The following is a 21,679-nucleotide window of genomic DNA, read 5'->3' on the forward strand; positions in this document are numbered from 1 at the left end:
CTGTTGCCCTGTCTCTAAGCCCCCCACCCCTCTCTCTCTCTCTCTCTCTCTCTCTCTCTCTCTCCCCTACTCTCTCTAGTGCCCTCTCCCTACCTCCCTCCTCCTACCACTCTCTCTCTCTCTCTCTCTCTCTCCCGCTCCCTTCCACCTCTCTCTCTCTCTCCCCCTCCCTCTCCCTGCCACCACTCTCTCTCTCTCTCTCTCCCCCCCTCCCTCTCCCCCCACCACAAACACTCTCTCCCCTGTCTCCTACATTCTGTGGCGCCTCATGTATGTGATCCTCAGAGCTGCACCAAGCCAAGCTACAGGTCAGAGTTTTTATTACACTAGCTACTTGATAATGTCTTGTTTTATCTGACTGATAAAAAAAATCATGTGCTTAAGTACATGTTAATCTGTTACTTGTATATATTTGTATCTAGTATATAAAGTAGCTGGCTTCCTGTGTGCACTCTTTCTCCAGAACATGAATTCGGAAACATTTATGCATTCTGTACTGTAAACTTGGGTTTATTTGGGATATTCTATTAAATAAGTGATGGCACTTGTTCCATTTGCAGTTTGCTTCTTTCGTCATTTCTGTTACAATGGTGAACCGGAAATTATGTAAACTGATTAGTTATTAGACTGTTAGGTATTTTAAAGTTTTGTGTGTGTGGAGGGAGGTGTTTTTATATCTTGGTGGAGACCAAATGTCCCCAGAAGGAACAGAATATTTTTAAGGTTAGGTTTAGGTTTTTATTCTAAGTTTAGGTTTAGGTGCAGGCATAGTAATTAATTAGCTGCATTAATAATGATGTTAAATTTTTAAAAACGTTTAGGTTAGGAACATCCTTAAAGAGAAGTAAGTAGTAGTAAGATAATCTCGTGTGTGTGTGTGTGTCTGTGTGTGTCTGTGTGTGTGTGTGTGTGTGTGTGCGCAAGAGAGAGCGCATAGGGACATATGATATTTACTGGGATGATAATTAAGCTCTTCCCATAGGACTGCATGTTAAACTTTTAAAACAGATCTTCCAAGTGTTCGTCTTGAGCCTTTTTGATCTGTTTGTTTAAGTTTGTCCAGTTTGCTAGTTTCCCTACCTTTACCTAATGCATATCAGTGTTTCATATCCATGTTAACGATGGCTGCTTGTGTCGTGGCTGTAAGTGTCATGTTTTTGCAGAAGTAGGTAATGGTTAGACACATGGGTTCTGCATATGATGAGATTCCGTGTGGGTTAATTTTAGCCTGTGTTGGAGTAAGTGTTTCAGTGTTTGTCTTCGGCCTGTCTTCTCTAGCTTAGTTCGCTGTAATGGCCCTATATACATTTTTAACTCTTTTACTTAGAAATGGCTGGAAACGGCTTTGGTCAGTAATGTTTCTGCGGTGTTAATGCATGTGTGGATCTGATAGTGAAGTGATCTGCTCTTTAAAGAGGAACTTTGTCTACACTTAAAATGTCCACACTTATACATTAAAACCTACCTAGTGGTTAGCATGTTTGCCTCACTTCTCCAGGAATGAGGGATTGATTTCAAAGTCTGCTGTGTGTGTGAGTGGAGTTTGCTTTCCCCATGCCTCACGGGTTTCCTCTGGGTACTCGGGTTTTCTCCTCCAGTCCAAAGACATGTGCTGTAGGCTGATGTTTAAATTGTCTGTAATGCGTGAGTGTGTGTCCAGGGTGTCCTCCGCTTTGTGCCACTGATATGGTCTCCCCACAAACCTGCGTAGGATAAGCACTACAAAAAATAGATGGATGGGTTCTTTCCCTTCTTTCCTAATAAAGCTATACTGTAACCTCATTATAAATGCTTCGTTATCTGGATATATGTGTGTTGGTAAAAGACATCATCTTGGTAATGACAGTAGGTTGCTTCCTGTCAGTTAGAAGTGCACAGGCATATGAGCATTTTCCCTTCCCATTGCTTAGCTTAAGGCAGGGCTAGTCAGCTGTGGTGTTGTTGATGATGATGATGATATAGCACTTTATACAGTTTTCACTTTACTGATTTTTATTTAATCCATTAATATCAGTAAATCAACAACCAATGCACACGTTCTAACATGCTACAGTAGTAGTAGTATAGTAGTAGCTTAAAGAGGGACTTGTATGGTGGATGATCCATTAACTGTACAAAAAGAGAAATTATTAATTGACGTTTTTTGTATGGAAACACATTTATTCAGCATTTTTTCTCAGGAGAATCCACTTTCTGTGCTCAGACATGAGCAAGTCTTTAGGACAAAGGGTTTTTGCAGTTTCTCAGTCTTGCTGCCTTACTAAATTTGAGAGGATATTGAGGAAAAGAACACCATGGGGGGACGGCTAACAGCACACCTCATCATGATTTATTCCTTACTTAAGACAGGTCATTAAAATTAGTTTTAATATACTTTTTTTTTTCTTTAACACTATTTATGTTTATTCATGTTGATTTTTTATGTAAATAGAAGGTAATTCATTCATTCATTCATTCATTCATTCATTCATTCATTCATTCATTTATTTATTTATTTATTTATTTATTTATTTATCGATTGATCGATTGATCGATTGATCGATCGATCGATTGTCTCATTGCCGTGGCCTGGGTTTGATTCCTGGGCAGGGAGCTAACCCAGCCACTGAAGAGTTAGCTCTCAGTGCCGGTCCCAAGCCCGGATTAAATGGGAGGGTTGCATCCGGAAGGGCACCCGGGGTAAAACCTGTGTTAAATCGAAACATGCGTACTAAATGATCCGCTGTGGTGACCCCAATACAGGGAGCAGCTGAAAGAATAACATCATTTATTTATTTATTTATTTATTTATTATAGACCTGCTTTGAATTATATTAGACACTGTCTCTCTCTCTCACACACACACGCACTGTGTGACCTGCTTTAATCTATCACAAGCCTTACTGGAAGTAAGCTTTATAAAAATAGTCAAATGTAATGAAGATATTATTGGCCAATGATGTTCTTTCCAAGTATCAGGCATCATCTCTTGGCTGCATGAATTACATGCTGATTAGTTGCATGTGATGAGAACATCAGAGAGGCATGTTACACAGTGGTCAGTAAACCCATAAAATCCGGAAGCTTTTGGATGCATCTTTAATCCAGTCATCTCTTCCGCAGTACAGGACATACTAAGTTTACATGGAGGAGGTGGTGTCCTGTTTTCTGGAATTTTCTCTGTAACATACTCCTACTTCCTAATTTGTGGAGGCTGGTGATAGTGATTTCAGTGTAATGCTGTTGGTGATAACTGGATAAATTTTCAGGAGTCATTTTCCTGTAATGCACAGTTAAAGTGCATAGAAAAAAGTTTACACACCCCTATAATAACTGGAGCCTTTTTTAAGGCAAAGAAAATAAATAAGAAGATAAATCATGTCAAATCTTTTTCTCTGTTTAATGTGTTACAGCAACCATTAGGTGCAAAAAAAAAACATTTAGGGAAAATAACTATATATTAATAACTAAAACCTAATTGCTAAGTGTTACACATGCCTTGCTACATTGTATTTGAGGTAATGTAGCACATGATAATCTGCCGATTTTATTTCACTCTTCCCATGCAAAATTGTTCCAAATCTATTAAATTGTGAGGAGATCTCTGGTGCCCAGCCCTCTGCAAGTTCCATAAGTTTTAGATAGATAGATAGACAGACAGACAGACAGACAGACAGACAGACAGACAGACAGACAGATAGACAGATAGATAGATAGATAGATAGATAGATAGATAGATAGATAGATAGATAGATAGATAGATAGATAGATAGATAGATAGATAGAGATATCCTCTTTCATCCCAATGGGAAATTTACGAATTCCAGCAGTATCCACAAACACAGGTAATAAGGTAATAAAAAAATAAATAAAAAAAATGAAATAAGAAAGTACTAGAAATTTAAAGGCACAAAAAATAATAAGGTAATGTGCAAAATCTGAATGTATTGAAGAGTCCTGTGCAAACCGGAGTGTACGGTGCATAGTGCACAGCTTATAGTACAGTTCAGGACAGAGAGCAATGTCAGCACTGACGTTTTCTCTCCCGAGTGGAGTTAAAGACAGGAGTTTTAGGCAGGATTTACGAGACCTAATTACAAGAAATGTAATAGAAATGATGAGATCATCTTCTCAAGCCATTCCTTATTTGAATTGCTGTTGAAGTGATAGTTGGTAGTTATTATGCTGGAATTTCATCTGTAGCTGTTTAATGGAGTCCTACAGGTGTGGTTTTGTGCTAATATAGATTTAGAATTATCCATAATCATTGTAACTAGAACCCCAATCTTAATAAGCTTAATAGAGGCAACTGCATTTCACAGTGCTGCCATGCTTCACAATCACAATGGAGTTCTATGGGTAATAAACTGCCTTGTTTTTGCGGCTAATTTATCATTTATGCCCTAAAAAGTTCTACTTTGGTCTCACATATTGCCTCTTGGTTTGTTTAGTTTTTTTTTTTTTGTCTAGCCAGCATACTCCATAGCCCAGACATGTGTAGAATACGTGAGATTTCTGTCACATGCAGGAAATGTGTTGTGCTTGCCAGATGTTCCTGCAACTCCTTTAATGTTGCTGTAGGTCTCTTGGCAACCTCCTGTTCATGTCCATTACATCTCTGTGTTGCCGCATTTTCTCTACTTATTGCCGACTTTCATCATGGTGTGTTCGCTAATGTATTGGAAATCCTTTTGTACCCCTTTCCTGTTCGATATCTTTTGACAGTGAGAGCCTGTAATGCTTTGTAAGCTCCTTCGTGGCTTTAGAAGTCGGATGAATCAAGAAGATGTGAGGAAATCCTGTAGAAACGAGTGATGTTTAATTGTGGTTGATCAGATTGGCCTTATTGATGACAGATGTAGGATCATTACTTTATTTTACTACATTCACCGACTTTATTTTACCTCAGGTTCAAACATGAGTGAATGTGAACGGCTCATTCGGAGCACAGAAAAGGGTGTGCACACTTATGCAACTGGGTTATATTCAGTTGAAAATAACTTGTCTGTTGCTATAACATATTAAAGGTAGGAAAGATCTGACATCTTTTCTTTTCTTTTCTTTTCTTCACATAACAGAAACCTTTTTCACAGTTTTACAACATTGTTGTGTAGATGTTTTATATCCACTGTAAATACATTTTTAATCAGTTTTTAAAAATAAGTTAAAATTTATTTATTAAAAATAAATAAAAATTTACTGTATTTAGAATTCATTTTGTGTGTGTGTGTGTGTAAATTTTTATTGTTTGTCACTCAGATGTACACGAATGGGTCATATGATGTAATTCATTCTTCTTAAGACCTGAAATACTCAGTGTGATATTTCATTTCTTTCAGGCTCTTCAAAGAGGACTGCTCATTTGATGACTACTGATCTAGAAGATCTCCCTCCTATATTACCTCCCATCTTATCCTTCTGATCGTTTATTTTATGTCCTCTGACTGCTTCCCTCTTAACTTTTGCTTTTCATCCTTCATTCATTTTTTCTTTTTTTAGTTTTCATTCTGGTTCTATATATTGATCTCTCATCAAGAGGAGGCAAATTTTATCAGTATACTTGAATTATTTACTTAATTTATTATTATTATTATTATTATTATTATTATTAATTTTATTTATTTATTATTTTGCTCTCTATATCCCTTTTTTTCACTACAAGGGATTTGATTCATCCCCTTATTTTTACAGCCTTCACCTCTGTTATATTGCAACACTCTTAAAACCTGTGGGCACAATGTGGTCTAACTTTTTCATGCAGCAGGAGGAGGATTCACGAATGGGTGGGCATGTGGGAGCCGGGGCCGGGGGAGGGGGAGGGCGCAGTAAAAACAGACCCAGGTCTTCACACATGAGTGAGAGCCAAGAGGGCAAGATCAAGATAGCATTTTTTGTGGCCATTGTGGGAGTGACTCTGACTGTGCTGGGCCTGGGCACAGAGTTCTGGGTGGAACTGGCTCAGCCTAAACACTTCCAAAATGACCAGTCATGTCAGATGGTGCACTATGGTCTGTGGAAGGCCTGCACACGCACGCTCTGGGTGTCCGACATTGACCCAGAGAGAGAGAGCTGCGGTCCAGCAGAGCTGCCTGGAGGTCAGTGGTCCCTCTCTCTCTCTCTCTCTCTCTCTCTGACACACACAACACACACACAATTTTAGTAATGTCCTACATCAAAAGCTTTGATGTTATTTATATCTGAACCTGTAGTTGAGGTCATATGTTTAAATACACCTTGCAGAATCTACAAAATAGTGATAAAAAAGAAAAGAAAAAAAGGGCTCATAATAATCACATTTTGTTTTATTTTTATTTTTATATTGTCTTCTGCCCCAAATAAGCTACTTATTCCCCAAGACAAAATAATAACTGAAGTTTACATTGTACAGTTTATTTTTAATAATTCTTTGTGTTGATACTTGGATTTTTTTGTTTAATTATGAACATTTTGCAGATTCAGCAAGGTGAATGTATAATGATGACCTCAACTGAATATTACATCTAAAACTGTTTCACTGAAGAGGTTCTACAGAGTATATGTATGTACAGAATGAAAATTAATGTGGTGTGCTGTTATAGGAACAACATGATGGTGTGATGGTTTTATTCCTCTCATACAGAAAATATGGCAGCTTAAAAATGTCTGTTTAAAACATATATATTACATTTTATTTGTTATAGTCTGTGAAACGAGTTAGTTCCAGTCATCATTTAAAACAGGTATAAACAGTAACATATTATTATTATTATTATTATTATTATTATTATTATTATTATTATCATTATTATTATTATTATTATTATTATTATTATTATTATTATTATTATTATTATTATTATCAGTAGTAGTAGTATTAGTAAGTTTATTACTAATAATTATTAGTGCTTGCCAGGTATTATTATTATTATTATTATTATTATTATTATTATTATTATTATTATTATTATTATTATTATTTGTAGTAGTAGTAGGTAGTAGTAGTAAGTTTATTAATAATAATTATTAATGCTTGCCAGTTATTGTTGTTATTATTATTATTATTATTATTATTATTATTATTATTATTATTATTATTATTTGCAGTAGTAGTAGTAGTACATTTATTATTAATAATTATTAATGCTTGCCAGGTATTATTATTATTATTATTATTATTATTATTATTATTATTAGTAGTAGTAGTAGTAGTAGTAGTAGAAAGTTTATTATTAATAATTATTAATGCTTGCCAGGTATCATTATTATTATTATTATTATTATTATTATTATTATTATTATTATTATTATTATTAGTAGTAGTAGTAGTAGTAGAAAGTTTATTAATAATAATGAGTAATTATTATTATTATTATTATTATTATTATTATTATTATTATTATTATTATTATTATTATTATTATTATTGTTGTTGTTGTTGGTAGTAGTAGTAGTAGAAGAAAGTTGATTAATAATAAATATTTATCCTTTCCAGGTATTATTATTATTATTATTATTATTATTATTATTATTATTATTATTATTATTATTATTATACTGTGTGCATGCTGGCATGTTTTGCAACAGTATGCAGATGTTATTAAGCTCTTGCAGATTGTGCTTAATTATCCGTAAGCAGCTAATGATCCTGAACAGTTGGAGGAGAATTGGAGGAGCAGAATTTCCTGGCAAACAGAACACATATTCATTTTCACTGTATCATGAATTCATCTAGCATAAGGTTGCAGCTCAGATTGTTTTTACCGTGTATTACCGAGGTAGTACACTAACCCAAGCTGTATGTGTGCACCTGAAAGAAACAGTACAGCTTGCTGAGCAGCAGTCTCTCGACTCTGTACACTCTGAACTGCATTTTCTAGCAACAACTTCCTCTCTTTCGATATAGCAGTAGGAATGCTGCAGTTATCTAATTAAGACTAACTAACACCTAAGGGGCTCCTAAATCAGTAGAAGAAGAATTCGACAGCATCATGTTTTATTCCTTTATATAAATGATCTTGATAATCTATGTTATGAGATCTGTATAGTAAAGTGCTGCTTTCATGTGATATTGTTTTTGCTGGTCAGTGCTAATAAAAGATCCTCATAGTGCTAACAGAGGTCTCTGTTTCTGTCTGTCTCTCCCTCTCCCTCTCTCTCCCTCTCTCTCTCTCTCTCTCTCTCTCTCAATTTCATTCCCTCTCTTTTTTCCAGAATCAAACTGCACATATTTTAAGTTCTACACTTCGGGGGAAAATGCAGTCATTTTTAAGAAAACAACAGATAAAAGTAAGTTTCAACAGATAAAAGTAAATATGGTTTTTTAATTTTTTTGTCTCCCTCATGTGCATTTAGTTTTCACATCCTTTCCACTTATCTTTTGTCTTGTTCTTTGACATAAGCTAGAACTCACTGTCTGTTTTCTTATCCATATCTTCTTCCTCACTCTTCTTACCAGCACTATTAATAATAAAAACATCTCTCTTGTTTCCTGAGTAACACACTGTAAAGGACAAATATCTAATACTTGAGTATTTTAATCTCTCTCTCTCTCTCTCTCTCTCTCTCTCTCTCTCTGTGGGTTTTTGTGATGTTTTGTATGTTAGCAAGGCTTTTTTCCATTAACTTATTAATGATAGGGGGATGTGGTAGCTTAGTGGCTGTTTAGTGGGTAAGGTGGGTAAGGACTACTGTTCGGACGGTTGTGAGTTCAAATCCCTGTCCACTCATCTGCTGCTGCTGGGCCCCTGAGTAAGGCCCTTAACCCTCAATTGCTCAGTTGTAAAAAAAAAGGACGGATAAAGACATCAGCTAAATGCTAGACATGCATTTGTTTTACTCTACATATTATCTTGTCTTAATTTTACTTCTTCTTTTTTTCTCTTTTTATTTCTTTTCCTGCTTTTTTGCAAAGCAAAAAATGAAATGGCGTGAAAAACAACAACACAGAAATCGAGTTGTTAAATCTCAAATCTCTCTCTCTCTCTCTCTCTCTCTCTCTCTCTCTCTCACATTCAGATTTGAGTCTGGCTTCAGCAATGCTGGCAATGTTTAGTTTGTTTCTAATGGTGATGGGCTCTGTGTGTACTATCATGTCTCTCACGAAGAATGTACCTTTCCTCCTCAAGCCTGCTTCTGTCTGCTTTCTCATCTCAGGTGACCCTCATTCCTTATATTTGACACTTTTTAAACTTTTTCCCCACCTGAATTCATTCTAAACAATTGAACATAATGTGGTGCTTTTTCAGAAATTTTAAAATGCATGGCATGTAATATGTTGTATATGTTTATACTCACAGATGTTGTGGAACGTCTATAAAACTAGTTAGTTCCTAAAATATGATTGTCTTTCATACAGGGCAATTATTTCAACAACAACAACAATAATAATAATAATAATAATAATAATAATTATTATTATTATTAAAGTTATTACTATATTATTATATCTATCATACAAGGCAATAAATGAATTAATTTTCTAAGAACAATAATAATGACTATTATTATTATTATTATTATTATCAGTAGTAGTAGTAGTAGTAGTAGAAGTATGTCTATATATTTAGTCTACAGACATTCCTAACAATTTGTCCATTTACTCTTCTGTAACATAAAAAAAAAATATCAGGAAAATAAAAGCACACATTTATTTCCATTGCTTATTCACGCCAATTGTAGCCATTTCCAAAAACCTTTGGCTCTGTCTGATTTCTCGACTTTTCATACCTTCTCTCATCTCTTGGCTTCTTTCGTCCTTCACGTTTCTCTCAGGCGTCCTGATCCTGCTGTCCATCGCAGTGTTCCACCAGTCGGTACTGGCACTGTTGGCGAGTGAACACACTGTCCCTCTGCACTATGAGCTGTCCTGGTCAGTGGCGTGTGTAGGCTCGGCCGGGGCTATCCTTCTTGTTGGTGGCATTCTCTTCCTGTTGCTTTCTTTACCCTTCAATCCTTTCAAGAAATGTACAATGCACCGAAACAGCAGTGCCTAGCAGACTGGACTCTTTTTTTTTTTTTTACTTCTAGATATTAATAAACTGACAGAATTAAAGACTTTAAGACTGTTTGGCTGGCAGTGAAGCATCAAATTTCATGATTTCTTGCAATTGATTGACACCAGAATTAGATTTGAGAAAAAATAAGCACTGAGTGCGACTTTACTGGGTAGAATAGAGCTTGGGTTATTTGATTTTTTATTTATTTATTATTATTATTATATTTTTTAGATCAGACACCAGTCTGTTACTGTTAAGGAATATAATCATCTAAAGCTGCAGAGCATTATGCCCAGGAACTCCACTCAGATCTTCACTTACTTAAAAATATTCACACACTTTTACTGTGTAAAGTTGGGGGGAAAAAGTCACTTGTTTAATTTCTATGTGGATGTGGATATAAGAAGTGCTGGTTCCATTTTTTAGATTTTAGATCTTTCATTAGATACACTATCAAACACAAATGAAAACAAGTCTAGTCAAAAAGCATTGAACAAATTACTAGATATTTTTCTTATTCTCCTTTCGTCTTGTTGAAATGACATCAGAGATTTCCAGCTTGGAGAAAGTCCAATTTCCGAGTGGGAATTGAGTCGTAAGACTGTTCAAAAATTGCCGGAAGTTCCCAATAGATTATGAATTCAGCATTAGCCCTGTACTCTACCCAGATACTGTCTGACCTATAACGTTCATATTATTAGCCAAATTTTAGGTTTCATGACTTCAAAGTGCTGGAGGCTACTACATATTAAACTGCAGCTGTTTCAAAGCGCCTTATATACATTCATCAATGAAGGGTTTTCTCAGACAGCTTGCTAAAAGAGCAATAAGTAGCATTTTTACTTTTCCTTGTCATCAGCTTTAAGTAAGACGGCCCACCTCTCACTCAGGAACATTCCACACCAAGTTATGTTCAATTTCCTTCGAATTTGATCAGGTTTTTAATCAAAAACATTTCTACTTACTGTAACTGTACCTGACATTATCTATAGTCATTCCCAACAGGTTCATAATGGTGGGCTTGGTCTGGAAAGGTTTGAAAACTTTGTCCTAACAATTTGGTTAGAAGCTGTTTACTGTGGTGGCTTGTGAGCACAAAATAACGGATACAGCAAATCAGAAAACACAACACAACACAACACAACACAACACAACAACAAATCTTACAACACAACTGCAGATTCAGCAGCGTGACTGGAAATTCTAAAACACGACAGCAAAACAGCAAAACTAAAAACACATGAACAATACTACAAATGCAAAAAACAAACAAACAAAAAAAAAGCAAGCCAGAACGCACAACAGCAAAACTAAAATCCCAAAAACAAAACCAAAATGCAATATTAAAACTAAAAACACAGCAAAAAAGAAACCAAAACAAACAAAACAAAACAAATGTGACTTTGGAAACACAAACTGATAACAGAAGAGTATTTTCTTCTTGAACATTGTGTGTTTGTTGCTACAGTGTGTGTCTCAAAGATATAGAGGAAATATGAGCCTAAATATATTTGCTGCTGTTTTTATTTGTGCTTTTTATTCTTAATCAATTAATATATGATCGTAGATTAGATATGCTGTCAACGTTTGTACCATATTTATATGAATATGTGAATACTGAAAAGAGTTTTTTCTCAATACGAAGAAGAAGCCTTTATTTGATCACATTACAGCGCAATAAAATGATTTTCTTTACATAACCCAGCAAGTTGGGAAGTTGGGGTCAGACATGATATTGTGCATGAAGTAGAGAGGATTAAGAGTCTTGCTTAAGGGCCCAACATGGCCTGGGGCTTAAACCTCTGACTTTGTGACCCAAAGCCTTAACCGTTGAGCTGCCACTGCCCTTTGTATTGAATTGTTTTCATTAGGCTAACTAGACAATTCCAATTAGCAGCGAGAATGTGATGTCGGTACCCTTTCCGTTTAGCTGTGTGTGTTTGTAATTTTGTTGCTGTGGTTTCTGATTTGCTGTTACGTTGTTTGTTTTTGTTGTGTTTTGCACTCACATGCCATCATAATTTGCCTAATAATTTACCTGTAGTTGCAGTTTGTAGTACATTGTCACTGTCACCATGTAGCATCCACAGCTCGTACTAATTGCTCCTACTGATTTTTTACTTGTACCTGTGTTTGGGTCTCCTAGTAGAACATCTGGCTGTATGGGTGGCAGCTTGCAGACTTGTTCATTGGCTATTATGCTAATCTGGAAGAGCTCAGAGTGTGAATCAGTGCTGTGGGTAAAGGGACGCATCAAAGGGACGCGATGAACATGAAAGAAATGAGATCAAAATCTCAGACTCACAGATGAGAGAGTACATTAAGCAGACACATGGTAATATTAGATACTTTTTTTCTTTTAATATTCATCGTCCTGTTTAAAATTAATAGATAGATAGATAGATAGATAGATAGATAGATAGATAGATAGATAGATAGATAGATAGATAGATAGATAGATAGATAGAATAAATCAATAAATCGGATCAAATCAATCCACGTAGCAGTAAGCTCGGTCTTGCTTTGTACTTGGGTCTCTATGCCAGCTCTGTATAGTATTTTCCCAGCAGCCATTCTGTTCCATAATTAAGTCTAATCTATGTAGATCTAACGAGCTGGGGACTGTTACAGAAGAGCTGAAGGAGTTTTATATATCGTGCTGGTTAGTCTGACACATGAATCCCATTTGATTTCATTAACAGCCTGCATATGGTGCTAGATGAATATGCATTATGGGTTGGTGAAAATCAGCTCACCGTAAATCATCTCAATTTAATGCCACTTGTTTCATAATAAATAAATAAATAAATAAATAAATAAATAAATAAATAAATAAATAACATGAAACGATTCTAAACTAATCAATAAGTCTCTCAGCTGCTGAAGTCCACATGCTTTCTGTTTATTCGTATTCTTATTAATGGCTTTGGAAATTCAATATTTAGTCTCTCTTAAATGATGGAAATTGTGTGTTCTGTATGTTCTTACTGTATGAAATGTAAATGATGTATAATATCACCAACACATATCTTTTGTATTATACACAGACCTTTCACACAGGCTGTAAATAACGTGTTTATATTTCACTCTGGAATGTGATTTTTCATTTTCACCCTGTTTAATAGCTCTTTCCTCTGTTAACAGAACTCCTTTTTCAGGTTCTGGTTTGTTTCGATGTATAATGTCGCCTTCACTGTATAATTATGCTAGAGAATTAAATCTTTTGCACACAGGAACATTTTTTTTTCTCTTCTTTCGTCTCTCAGTCTCGGTCTTTTGTATTTCAGTCAGTTTAAAATTAGTGCATGGTTCACACGAGCACATAGATTGATGTGAGTAAGAAATATTATCTTAGGGTGTTAACTATGCATACCTCATCTCATTTACAGCTCTCTCATGGCTCTTTTTTGTTGTCTGCCTGCGGTCAGGCAGTCAATTTTATAGCCCCACTGTTTCGTATCCAGTGTATATATAAAAAGACACACACACACACACACACAGTATAAAGAATGCGTAAGGCTATTAGTTCAAATGCTTCTGCTCGGAATTCTTTTTCAATTTAACACAAGGGATTTTATTGCAGTGAGTGTTAGTGTGTGTGGTTGTCTGTCTATATATGTGGCCCTGTGATGGACTGGCGACCTGTCCAGGGTGTACCCCTGCCCCTTCCGCCCAATGTGTGCTGGGGTAGGCTTCAGCAGATCCCCGTGACCCTAATTAGGAATAAAGCAGGTATAGACAATGGATGGATGGATGGATTTTATTGCAAATCATATCAACTTGAGGGAAAACTGGAATCTTTGAAATATTAACATGAATTCCTCAGTATTTGGTTCGTCCACTTTTTTAATTAGAATCAAAATAAATAACGGTTATGAACCTACTCTCATCGAAACAGAAGTTTGGAAAGGTTTTACTAGAAGGATCTGTTAAACTGTAAAATGAGTATACTGCTGCTTCTGTGTGTGTGTGTGTGTGTGTGTGTGTGTGTCTGTGTGTAGCCCTTTTTCCGAAGATATGATGCTCTGCTGCTTTCCGTTTTGCTGTAATATAGAAATTACTGCATGTTTCTAAGGCAGGACCTTTAATAACTATCCCAAGCGATGCTTTAATACAGACCGGTCCGCTTTAGTCTCTAGCGTCTTAACATGTCAAAAGACATTTTCAGAGAAATAGAAAATAAAAAATCTGTTACCTGTGCACATTCTCATCGCAACAATAACAGGATTTGGAAACTGGATCAGTATTCCATTGCTTTTGTTTCCTTCCTGGTAAAACAGGAACCAAAGGACAAAAGACATCACACCAAGATTGTCTTGTTGTTGTTTTTTTTTATATATAGAAAATCCGTGCAATACAGTGTTTCAGTTTATCACACATTTAGATAAACTGTTTTTTTTTTGTGTGGATATATCTATTCTCACTACATATTTAGAGATGCTCACATGAATGCTGTCTGCTTGTAGTTTTTGCATTTTCATAGTGGTTAAAAAAAAAAACACACCTCCAGTTGCAGTGTGTGTGTGTGTGTTGATGGCTATTCTCTTTTTTTGCACTCTATGGCATAGTGTCCCATGTTGGCCCTATATAGATTGAGGTTGGCAGATCGTTTACGTGTGTAGAATCTCTCACTGGAAGAAGCAGAAAGATCTAATGGGATCAGGTGCAGCACAGTGAAAGTGGGAGTCTGGCCACGGGGATGCTGGCATGGTCACATAGCACAAAATACACACGTCTGATCTGATCCAATCTGGATTTTAGTTGGACAGTGCCCGATATAGACATAGACATATATATATAATGTAGTTTCTCAAATTTCCCACAATTTCTGCTGGCCCCAACCTCTAGTGACTTCAGATATAGTTATGTATAATGACATTATACATCGGCATTAGTTTCCCACATCATTTTAATCTTTGTTAATTATTTATTTAGATATATATATATATGTGTATATTTATTTTACACACATCTCTTGGTCTCCTCGATCATGTAGAAAGCACAGTTTTGGATAGAAGATAGAAGTCACTTTACAATACACTGTCCTACAGGAATATCTATACTTCTCTTTATACAAATAAATATATGTGTATATATATATATATATATATATATATATATATATATATATATATATATATATATATATATATATATATATATATATATACCAGTGAGGGATCTGGTAATCTGGTAATGCCCCGAAAAAAAGATTACTGCTACCTTCACAGCTACTAATCATAACAAAAATAATGCTAGGATGATCAATTCCTTTTTTAAAAAATGTCATTTCAACACTCGATCAGCAGTTTTTCAGTCCATCAATGACTATTTTCTTCTGTTGATAGAACTGGAAGACAATATTCAGAATAAACACTTAATATCATGTTATCAAAGGTTAGAAAAGAAATCAATTCTAAAAATAAATTAGATGCTTCCTACAAAGTTGTTTTTTTAGGCTAGTTGTAGTAATAATAATAATAATAATAATAATAATAATAATAATAATAATAATAATAATAATAATGTTTTCTTTCTCACACATATAGACACTCATGCTTCTGCAGTATCCACTGTATCAGAATCACAGTTGATGTCTTGAAAATCATTTCCAACATAAAAGCTAGTCATCACTGATTTTTTTTTTCTCATAATAACAACAACAACAAACCCTCTATGAATGCACTTGGACAACCACTCGCTTCAATGTCTTAAAAAAAAAAAAAAGATAAAGAAGGGTAAAAAAAGGGTAAACTTCACAGTACAGTATCCAATGATCATAGTTCACATTTTAAAAAATGTTATAAAACTAAATGGATGTTGTAGTTGTTATTATGAATTGTCACTGTTGAACTGTTTTGTCTGAAACTCATTTTCCATTCACTGAAAACAGAACATCATTTCAGACAGAAGGAATATCTCATTTCTCTGCTTTTCTTAACTTCAACACAACCTTCATTCAGCCTCCACGCTACAGGCCTCGTGCTCTCTTCTGTTCTGTTCTAGTCTCCTCTACACTGGTGTGGTTTTCCTGTTTAGCGTGTTGGAATTGCTCTCAGGCTTGGCCAGCCTGTCGAGTGTGCCCATCCCTCTCTCCCTCTCCACTGTAGAGGAGGAGAAAGGCGGGGGTTGTGACGAGGGTGCCGAGTTTCCACTGGACGCGTTCGGCACTCCTGCTGGATTGTGGGACTTGAGAGAGGGCAGTGTGCCGCTCATCATCATGGTGGCTCCTCCTCCGCCGCTCTCCTTGGGAAAGCAGTTGTGCAACTGGTAGAGCGTTGCACGATCCACTGTGCCATACATTGGAGGTGCACCCAGAGCCCCCAGTGCACCGAGTTTGGGGTCTCGAGACAGGGTGTAGAGCGAGATGTCACCTCCAGGTAGGGCCGAGTGTGAGCGGGAGTGTGAGTGTGGATTAGGCAGGGTGGAAACCGACACAGGCCCTTGTGACAGCAGTGCTGAGGGGGGCAGGCCAAAGCTTTTGCTTCCTGGTGGGCCAGCAGCAGCAGGCGAGGGGTCCCGTGAGCCTCTTGAAGGTTCAGTAGAGCGTGAGCTGGAGCGTGAGGAGCGGCGGCGGAAGCGGTAGCTAGGCAGGCGCAGCACAGCGTGCGTTGTGCTCTTGAAGATGTCAGTGCGTGAACGGCAGCGCAGCTCCTTGTTCTTTTCAATGTAGATGTTTACAGCCAGCACCCCCACCATCTCAGCCAGGATAAATGAAAGGCCTCCAAAATAGAAGGACCAGCCATATGAATATTGCCATTTTTTATCCTCATCCTTCTTTGGAGAAATGTCGCCTAGCGCTGCCGAGATGTACACTATCACACCAATGATGTTGCTCAAACCTGCAGGTGAAATTTGGCAACACATAGGATTTTTGAAGCTATTCACATTTTGTTAAGAACAGGTTTGCTTGTTCTTATGCAAAATAAACTTGTACAGTTACAAAGAAACAGTTAAAAGTAAAGTCTAACCCCTGAGGATTTATGCACTGTAAAAGATTGATGAAAACACTGCTGGCTGTAATGCTGTGGGGAACATTACTACTTATCCCCTTAAAGGACAATCACTCTCACTCACTCACCATTTTATTCTGATCAGGATGCAACAAAGTGATCATAATTTATATTTACTAAATATACCACATGCCAACCCCATTTCATCTAAAAATGTAAAGGAATTATATTAGGATAAAGAGGTTTTTTTCAGTGGATTGGGAGCCAGTATCAAATTTGGACTCTAGTGACATGTTCTGGGTCTTTAACCCCAGACAGATTTCATTCTCCTAGACAATTATTTACAGGAGTTACAGGAGGAAATTCCTTCTATGAAACATAGTTGAAGTTTTTGCTGTGAAAATGATTTAATTTGGATTTGATCCGTCAATCTCATCTGGTCTTTAATTAACTACGAGCCCTTCTTGGATCTATTTGGACTCTACTCAAGATCTACGCAATCATCCCAAGCTTTAAAAGAGTTAGTGGCCATTTTATCATCTTTACCCCCCATATAGGGGACAGATACTGTGTAATATACAATACCATTTGGCAGACACCCTTATCTAGAGTGACTTACACTTTATCACATTTTGTACAACTGAGCAACTCACAGTTAAGTGCTTTGCTTAAGGGCCCTGCGGTGGCAGCTTGGTGTGACCTAGGATTCAATCTCTCAACCTTCCAATCAGTAGGCCAACATCTTAACCACTAAGCTACCACATCCTAGCTGCTATAATTGTCCTCTAGACATCAAATGGTCCAAAAAATGAGAAGATTTCCAAACCTGCAGCTACAAACAGAATGCCAGCTCCCAGTATGATGTTCCTCTTGCTTTTGTAGAAGCGACTGGCAGCAATACACACTCCTCCCATCAGCAACAAGATTGCACTAAGAATAGGGAAGATATTTGAAGCCCGAACCACTCCTACAAAATGAGATAGGGGTGGAAGGAGGAGGGGAAGTCAAAGATTAAATTGCGCATTGAAAATGTTCACTTTTTCTATAGCAAAAGAACCTTAAAAAGATGCAAAAAGAAAATAACAAGACTGAGTTTTAAGGTCAGTCCAAACAATGACAAACTATAAAAAATATGTTAATTATTTTGAGACATCTGTGTAATTAAATCATGTCTTTGCAAACTGGGTTTGTCTTTTTTTTCTACTGAAAAAGCCTCAGGAGAGAAGCTGCTTTTCCTCCAGAGTCTAAAATCCCATCTGGGACTAGCTTTGCTGGCGCAGCTATAGGACATGACAAGAATATCAATCGAATGCCAGCTAGCATGGGTGTGCAAGCAGGCATGCTCGAGTGTTTGCGTGTGCATCAGCCGTAATCAACAGCGACAGAGCTTCCCTCTAGTCATTTATCAGACTTATCCCACAATTCACTTAAAATACAGGACTGTTGTCTTTTAAGCATTAACCAGGCACTTAGTGTGAGTTCTACAAAACTAAATTTGACAACACAATACATATCCTGTGTTACAGCTCTTTTACCTAATCTTTCTTAGCTCCACTGTAGGAAAGGAAAGGAAAAGGAAAGTCTCTTACGTAAGACGTACTCTGCTCCATCGTGGTCGAAGTCGGCGTCTTCTGGGAAGTGGTTGATCTGAGAGCAAACCCCTCGTTTTACACCTACGTGTAAGAGTACATGGGGTCACCATGTTGCTGTTGCTCTGCATGTCTACATAATTTGTTAACATGTCTAACTCTGTTCTCCTCTTTCAAATACACGGTACAGCTATTAGTAGAAATGAATGAGAGTTGTATAAGTGTGCATGAAGTACACAGTGTTTATACACAACATTTTCCGATATTCTAATATTGCCCATGTTTGAATTCCTTAACCAATTACAGCATGTAAAAATGAGATTATTACTAACCCAACAAACTCAGTTAATGATCATAAAGAACATGATTCAGTAACTACAGTGAAACTAGAAGCAAATGCTTGGGAGTCATGGGAGTTTAATGGGTTAACTGTAATAACTGTGGGTTTCATTTGGTTAATATTAATTATTAATTTTCAGGTCATTTTAAAGGATGCTCAGGCCAATTTAAGCGTAACATAAACAGCATACAAGGTAACATTGGTTAAAACCTTTAAAAAATAAAAAATAAAAAATAAAAAAGCGTAATATATCAGTAGCTATTTTTGACTTGCATAGTACTAGAAAATTCACCTGAAGCAAAAACTTTATATGGCTGCTATTACCAATTCCAACTGCAGCCTTCACAAAGACTCCCCTGCTCTTAGCCAATGATGGTAATTACATGATGAGCTAAATCAAGCACTTTACAGCAGGGAAAATGCTTGCAAGCAAAAATGAGACATTCTGCTTCTTGAATCAGATAATCAGGAAATGCACACTGACAATCCGACATCCATGATTCATTTGTCTAGTATAAAATATAAAACTAAATGACTAAACCCATCACTTACGATCTCAATTGTTGAACCTCAAAATGAACACAACGCTTTGGATTACAAGCACAGGACTCTGCACAACACTCATCCACAAATATATACACATGCACATAGAGTGGAGCCCTGGAGTCATGCAGGCATTTGGATAGCTACCCGCTCCAGTGCTGGGGGCCTACTGCTGACACACAGACTGACGCGATATGATGACACCATGACTGGTGGTGATGAATGGAGTGAAAGTGTGATGGACAGATGAAACACAGACGGAGGGAAGTATGGACAGGTGTGAGGGAAGGTCTTGGGTTCGATTCACCGCTCTGTCTTTTTAAAATTTCCTCATGGATATTAGTCTGTAAGAAAGAAATGGGAGGCACAAAAGGGAAAAGAGTCAGCACAGCCCATGGATGTAGAAACTGGGCTCTCTAGTTTGGTTCTTGTTTACAGATCCTGCCGCTCTCTGGAGACAGGATGGCTCTATAGCTGATCCATAGTGACACTTCTGTCCAAAGCACCAGTCATTTATTAGAAATAAGATCTTGACTGTGTGTCCCTGACCTCGCTTTCAGTCTTCTGGGAGCCTTGAGCTATAAGCTTAAACACATGAAAGCAGCTCATTGACTTGTGCACTCCAATCTCAAGTCCTAGAGTTAATAAAAACCTGGAGATGGGAGGACAAGATGTTTATGTTGGGGTTTATTTCAGGAATATTTAAGTTATATGTCTTGTATGTATCCCTACAGAAAGTGGAAGTGGAAGCTTTGGCATTCATTATGCAGATTCAAAATGGGTCCTCCTTCCACTTCACCTAATCTCAGAGGCACTGCTACTTAGCATCCATCTTCCCTCAAACCCTGGGGACATAGAGGATTACTTGACCTCTAAACTGTGCCAACTGTGCAACGCAACATCTAACGAGAGAACGAGGATAAGAGTAGACTAAGAAAGAAGGGCATAGTGAAAATCACATAGATAGAAACAGAGTGTTGCACAGAGCTGGGGAGAGGGGTAAAGATTGGAGAAGTGATGAAAGCGAAAGAGAGAACTAGAGAGAGAAAGAAAGAGAGACAAAGATAGAGGTACAGCAGCAAAGTGAGAGCTTATCTTTAATTGAATGCTTTGTTGTTGTAGAGCTTAGCCATAAGGCTAAATTAGCAGTGCACAATAGCAGGGAACAGACTGAACAGAAAGTAAATGCGATGTGGGGATGAGTGAGAACATTTGCTGTTAAAACGCAACTCTGCAGTCTGACTGCAATTCGTTTTAACATGGTTCTTCAGATAAACCCCAAGTGGCATTTTAATTAGGATTTTCTCTTACTGTCCAAATTATATACTAAACGTACATGTTTCATACTAGTCCATGGATGCTGTTTAACCTGTATAAATACTGCACACTAGATTAACTCATATTAATCCAGAATGCTGCAATTCGGCCTTGTTTCATTCTTTATAAGAAGTCACCTAGTTTGGAGTCTCTGGTTTGAAAAATATTCCAATATGAATGAAATTTCAAGTTACATATTTAACTTTTATTAAACTTTTGTTTTCTAGATTTAAGCCTGGGTACTTCATCAAACAAATGCAGCAAAAAATTTTAACCTCTAACCATATTCCAAAAAATCTCTGGCTAATCTAACATAATCACTGAAACCCTTGCAATCCTAATGACTACATATCCCAGAGACAGGAGAGCCCCTGACCCTCAAGGCAGCAGATCCTCCAAAGGCCTGAGTGTGTGAGAGCTCCAGGGTCTTTCTTGTCTTTGTTGTGTGGGTCATCCTGGGTCACATTGGCTGTGCTGTTGCAGATCAGAGCACGAGAGTAGAGCCAGTAATCTGTCCCTATTGCCACCGTCATCAGGCCAAAGGAGGCGAATGCCCCCACGATGGTGAGAAGGATCTGGATCCCCTTCTCACACACCATGCCTGTAGAAGAATCATCCAGAGAAATAAATACATGAAAAATAAATGAAGACAAACAATGAACCAATTTAATTTACCAATCGATTATTAGTTAGGTGGTGAAAATCACTGAGATAGCTTCTCTTGTGCAGCAGTAAACAAGCTGTATCTGTAATATACTATATCTTTGTCTGGCTTTCTTTGGCACCTTTTCTGTAAGTTCTGAATAACAGGAACATCTGGAGGTCGTCCACTGTCCCCATGAAACATGCGTATGTAATTATAACTCAATTTCACCAGGAGCAGTGAAACTCAACTTGATAACCTATGTCTGATGTTACAAGAAATCAACCCACTTCAGCAGCTAGGAAAGTATTGAAAACTCTTGACCATGTTATGATGGGCTA

At 37.0% G+C, this 21,679-nt stretch overlaps 2 protein-coding genes across 2 annotated transcripts in view; one reads left to right on the forward strand and one right to left on the reverse strand.

The window, feature by feature from the left end:
- The first annotated feature begins 191 nt into the window (after window positions 1-191).
- On the forward strand, window positions 192-13,204 carry cacng6b (calcium channel, voltage-dependent, gamma subunit 6b). Its single transcript, XM_058394598.1, has 5 exons — window positions 192-308; window positions 5,319-6,074; window positions 8,170-8,244; window positions 8,974-9,111; window positions 9,730-13,204. The coding sequence occupies exons 2-5, from the start codon at window positions 5,717-5,719 to the stop codon at window positions 9,948-9,950; spliced, it is 792 nt and encodes a 263-aa protein (XP_058250581.1). The 5' UTR covers window positions 192-308; window positions 5,319-5,716; the 3' UTR covers window positions 9,951-13,204.
- Window positions 13,205-13,751: 547 nt separating this feature from the next.
- Window positions 13,752-21,679, reverse strand: part of cacng8b (calcium channel, voltage-dependent, gamma subunit 8b) — a 28,111-nt gene continuing 20,183 nt past the window's right edge. Inside the window, exons 3-6 of the mRNA XM_058376114.1 lie at window positions 21,072-21,296; window positions 18,496-18,579; window positions 17,733-17,873; window positions 13,752-16,795 (exon numbers count right to left, since the gene is read on the reverse strand). Coding sequence (XP_058232097.1) covers window positions 15,966-16,795; window positions 17,733-17,873; window positions 18,496-18,579; window positions 21,072-21,294 — 1,278 coding nt within the window. The 5' untranslated portion in view covers window positions 21,295-21,296 and the 3' untranslated portion in view covers window positions 13,752-15,965. The remainder of the gene's footprint in view (window positions 16,796-17,732; window positions 17,874-18,495; window positions 18,580-21,071; window positions 21,297-21,679) is intronic.

The sequence above is a fragment of the Hemibagrus wyckioides genome, linkage group LG01 (assembly GCF_019097595.1).
Source record: "Hemibagrus wyckioides isolate EC202008001 linkage group LG01, SWU_Hwy_1.0, whole genome shotgun sequence".
NCBI lineage: Eukaryota > Metazoa > Chordata > Actinopteri > Siluriformes > Bagridae > Hemibagrus > Hemibagrus wyckioides.

Excerpts from the sequence above, each read along its gene's own strand:
- cacng6b (XM_058394598.1), top strand. The coding sequence starts at position 5,717 with ATGTGGTCTAACTTTTTCATGCAGCAGGAGGAGGATTCACGAATGGGT. Across the intron at positions 8,245-8,973 it reads TAAGAAAACAACAGATAAAA|ATTTGAGTCTGGCTTCAGCA; the intron begins GTAAGTTTCAAC and ends TCTCACATTCAG. Across the intron at positions 9,112-9,729 it reads TGTCTGCTTTCTCATCTCAG|GCGTCCTGATCCTGCTGTCC; the intron begins GTGACCCTCATT and ends CGTTTCTCTCAG.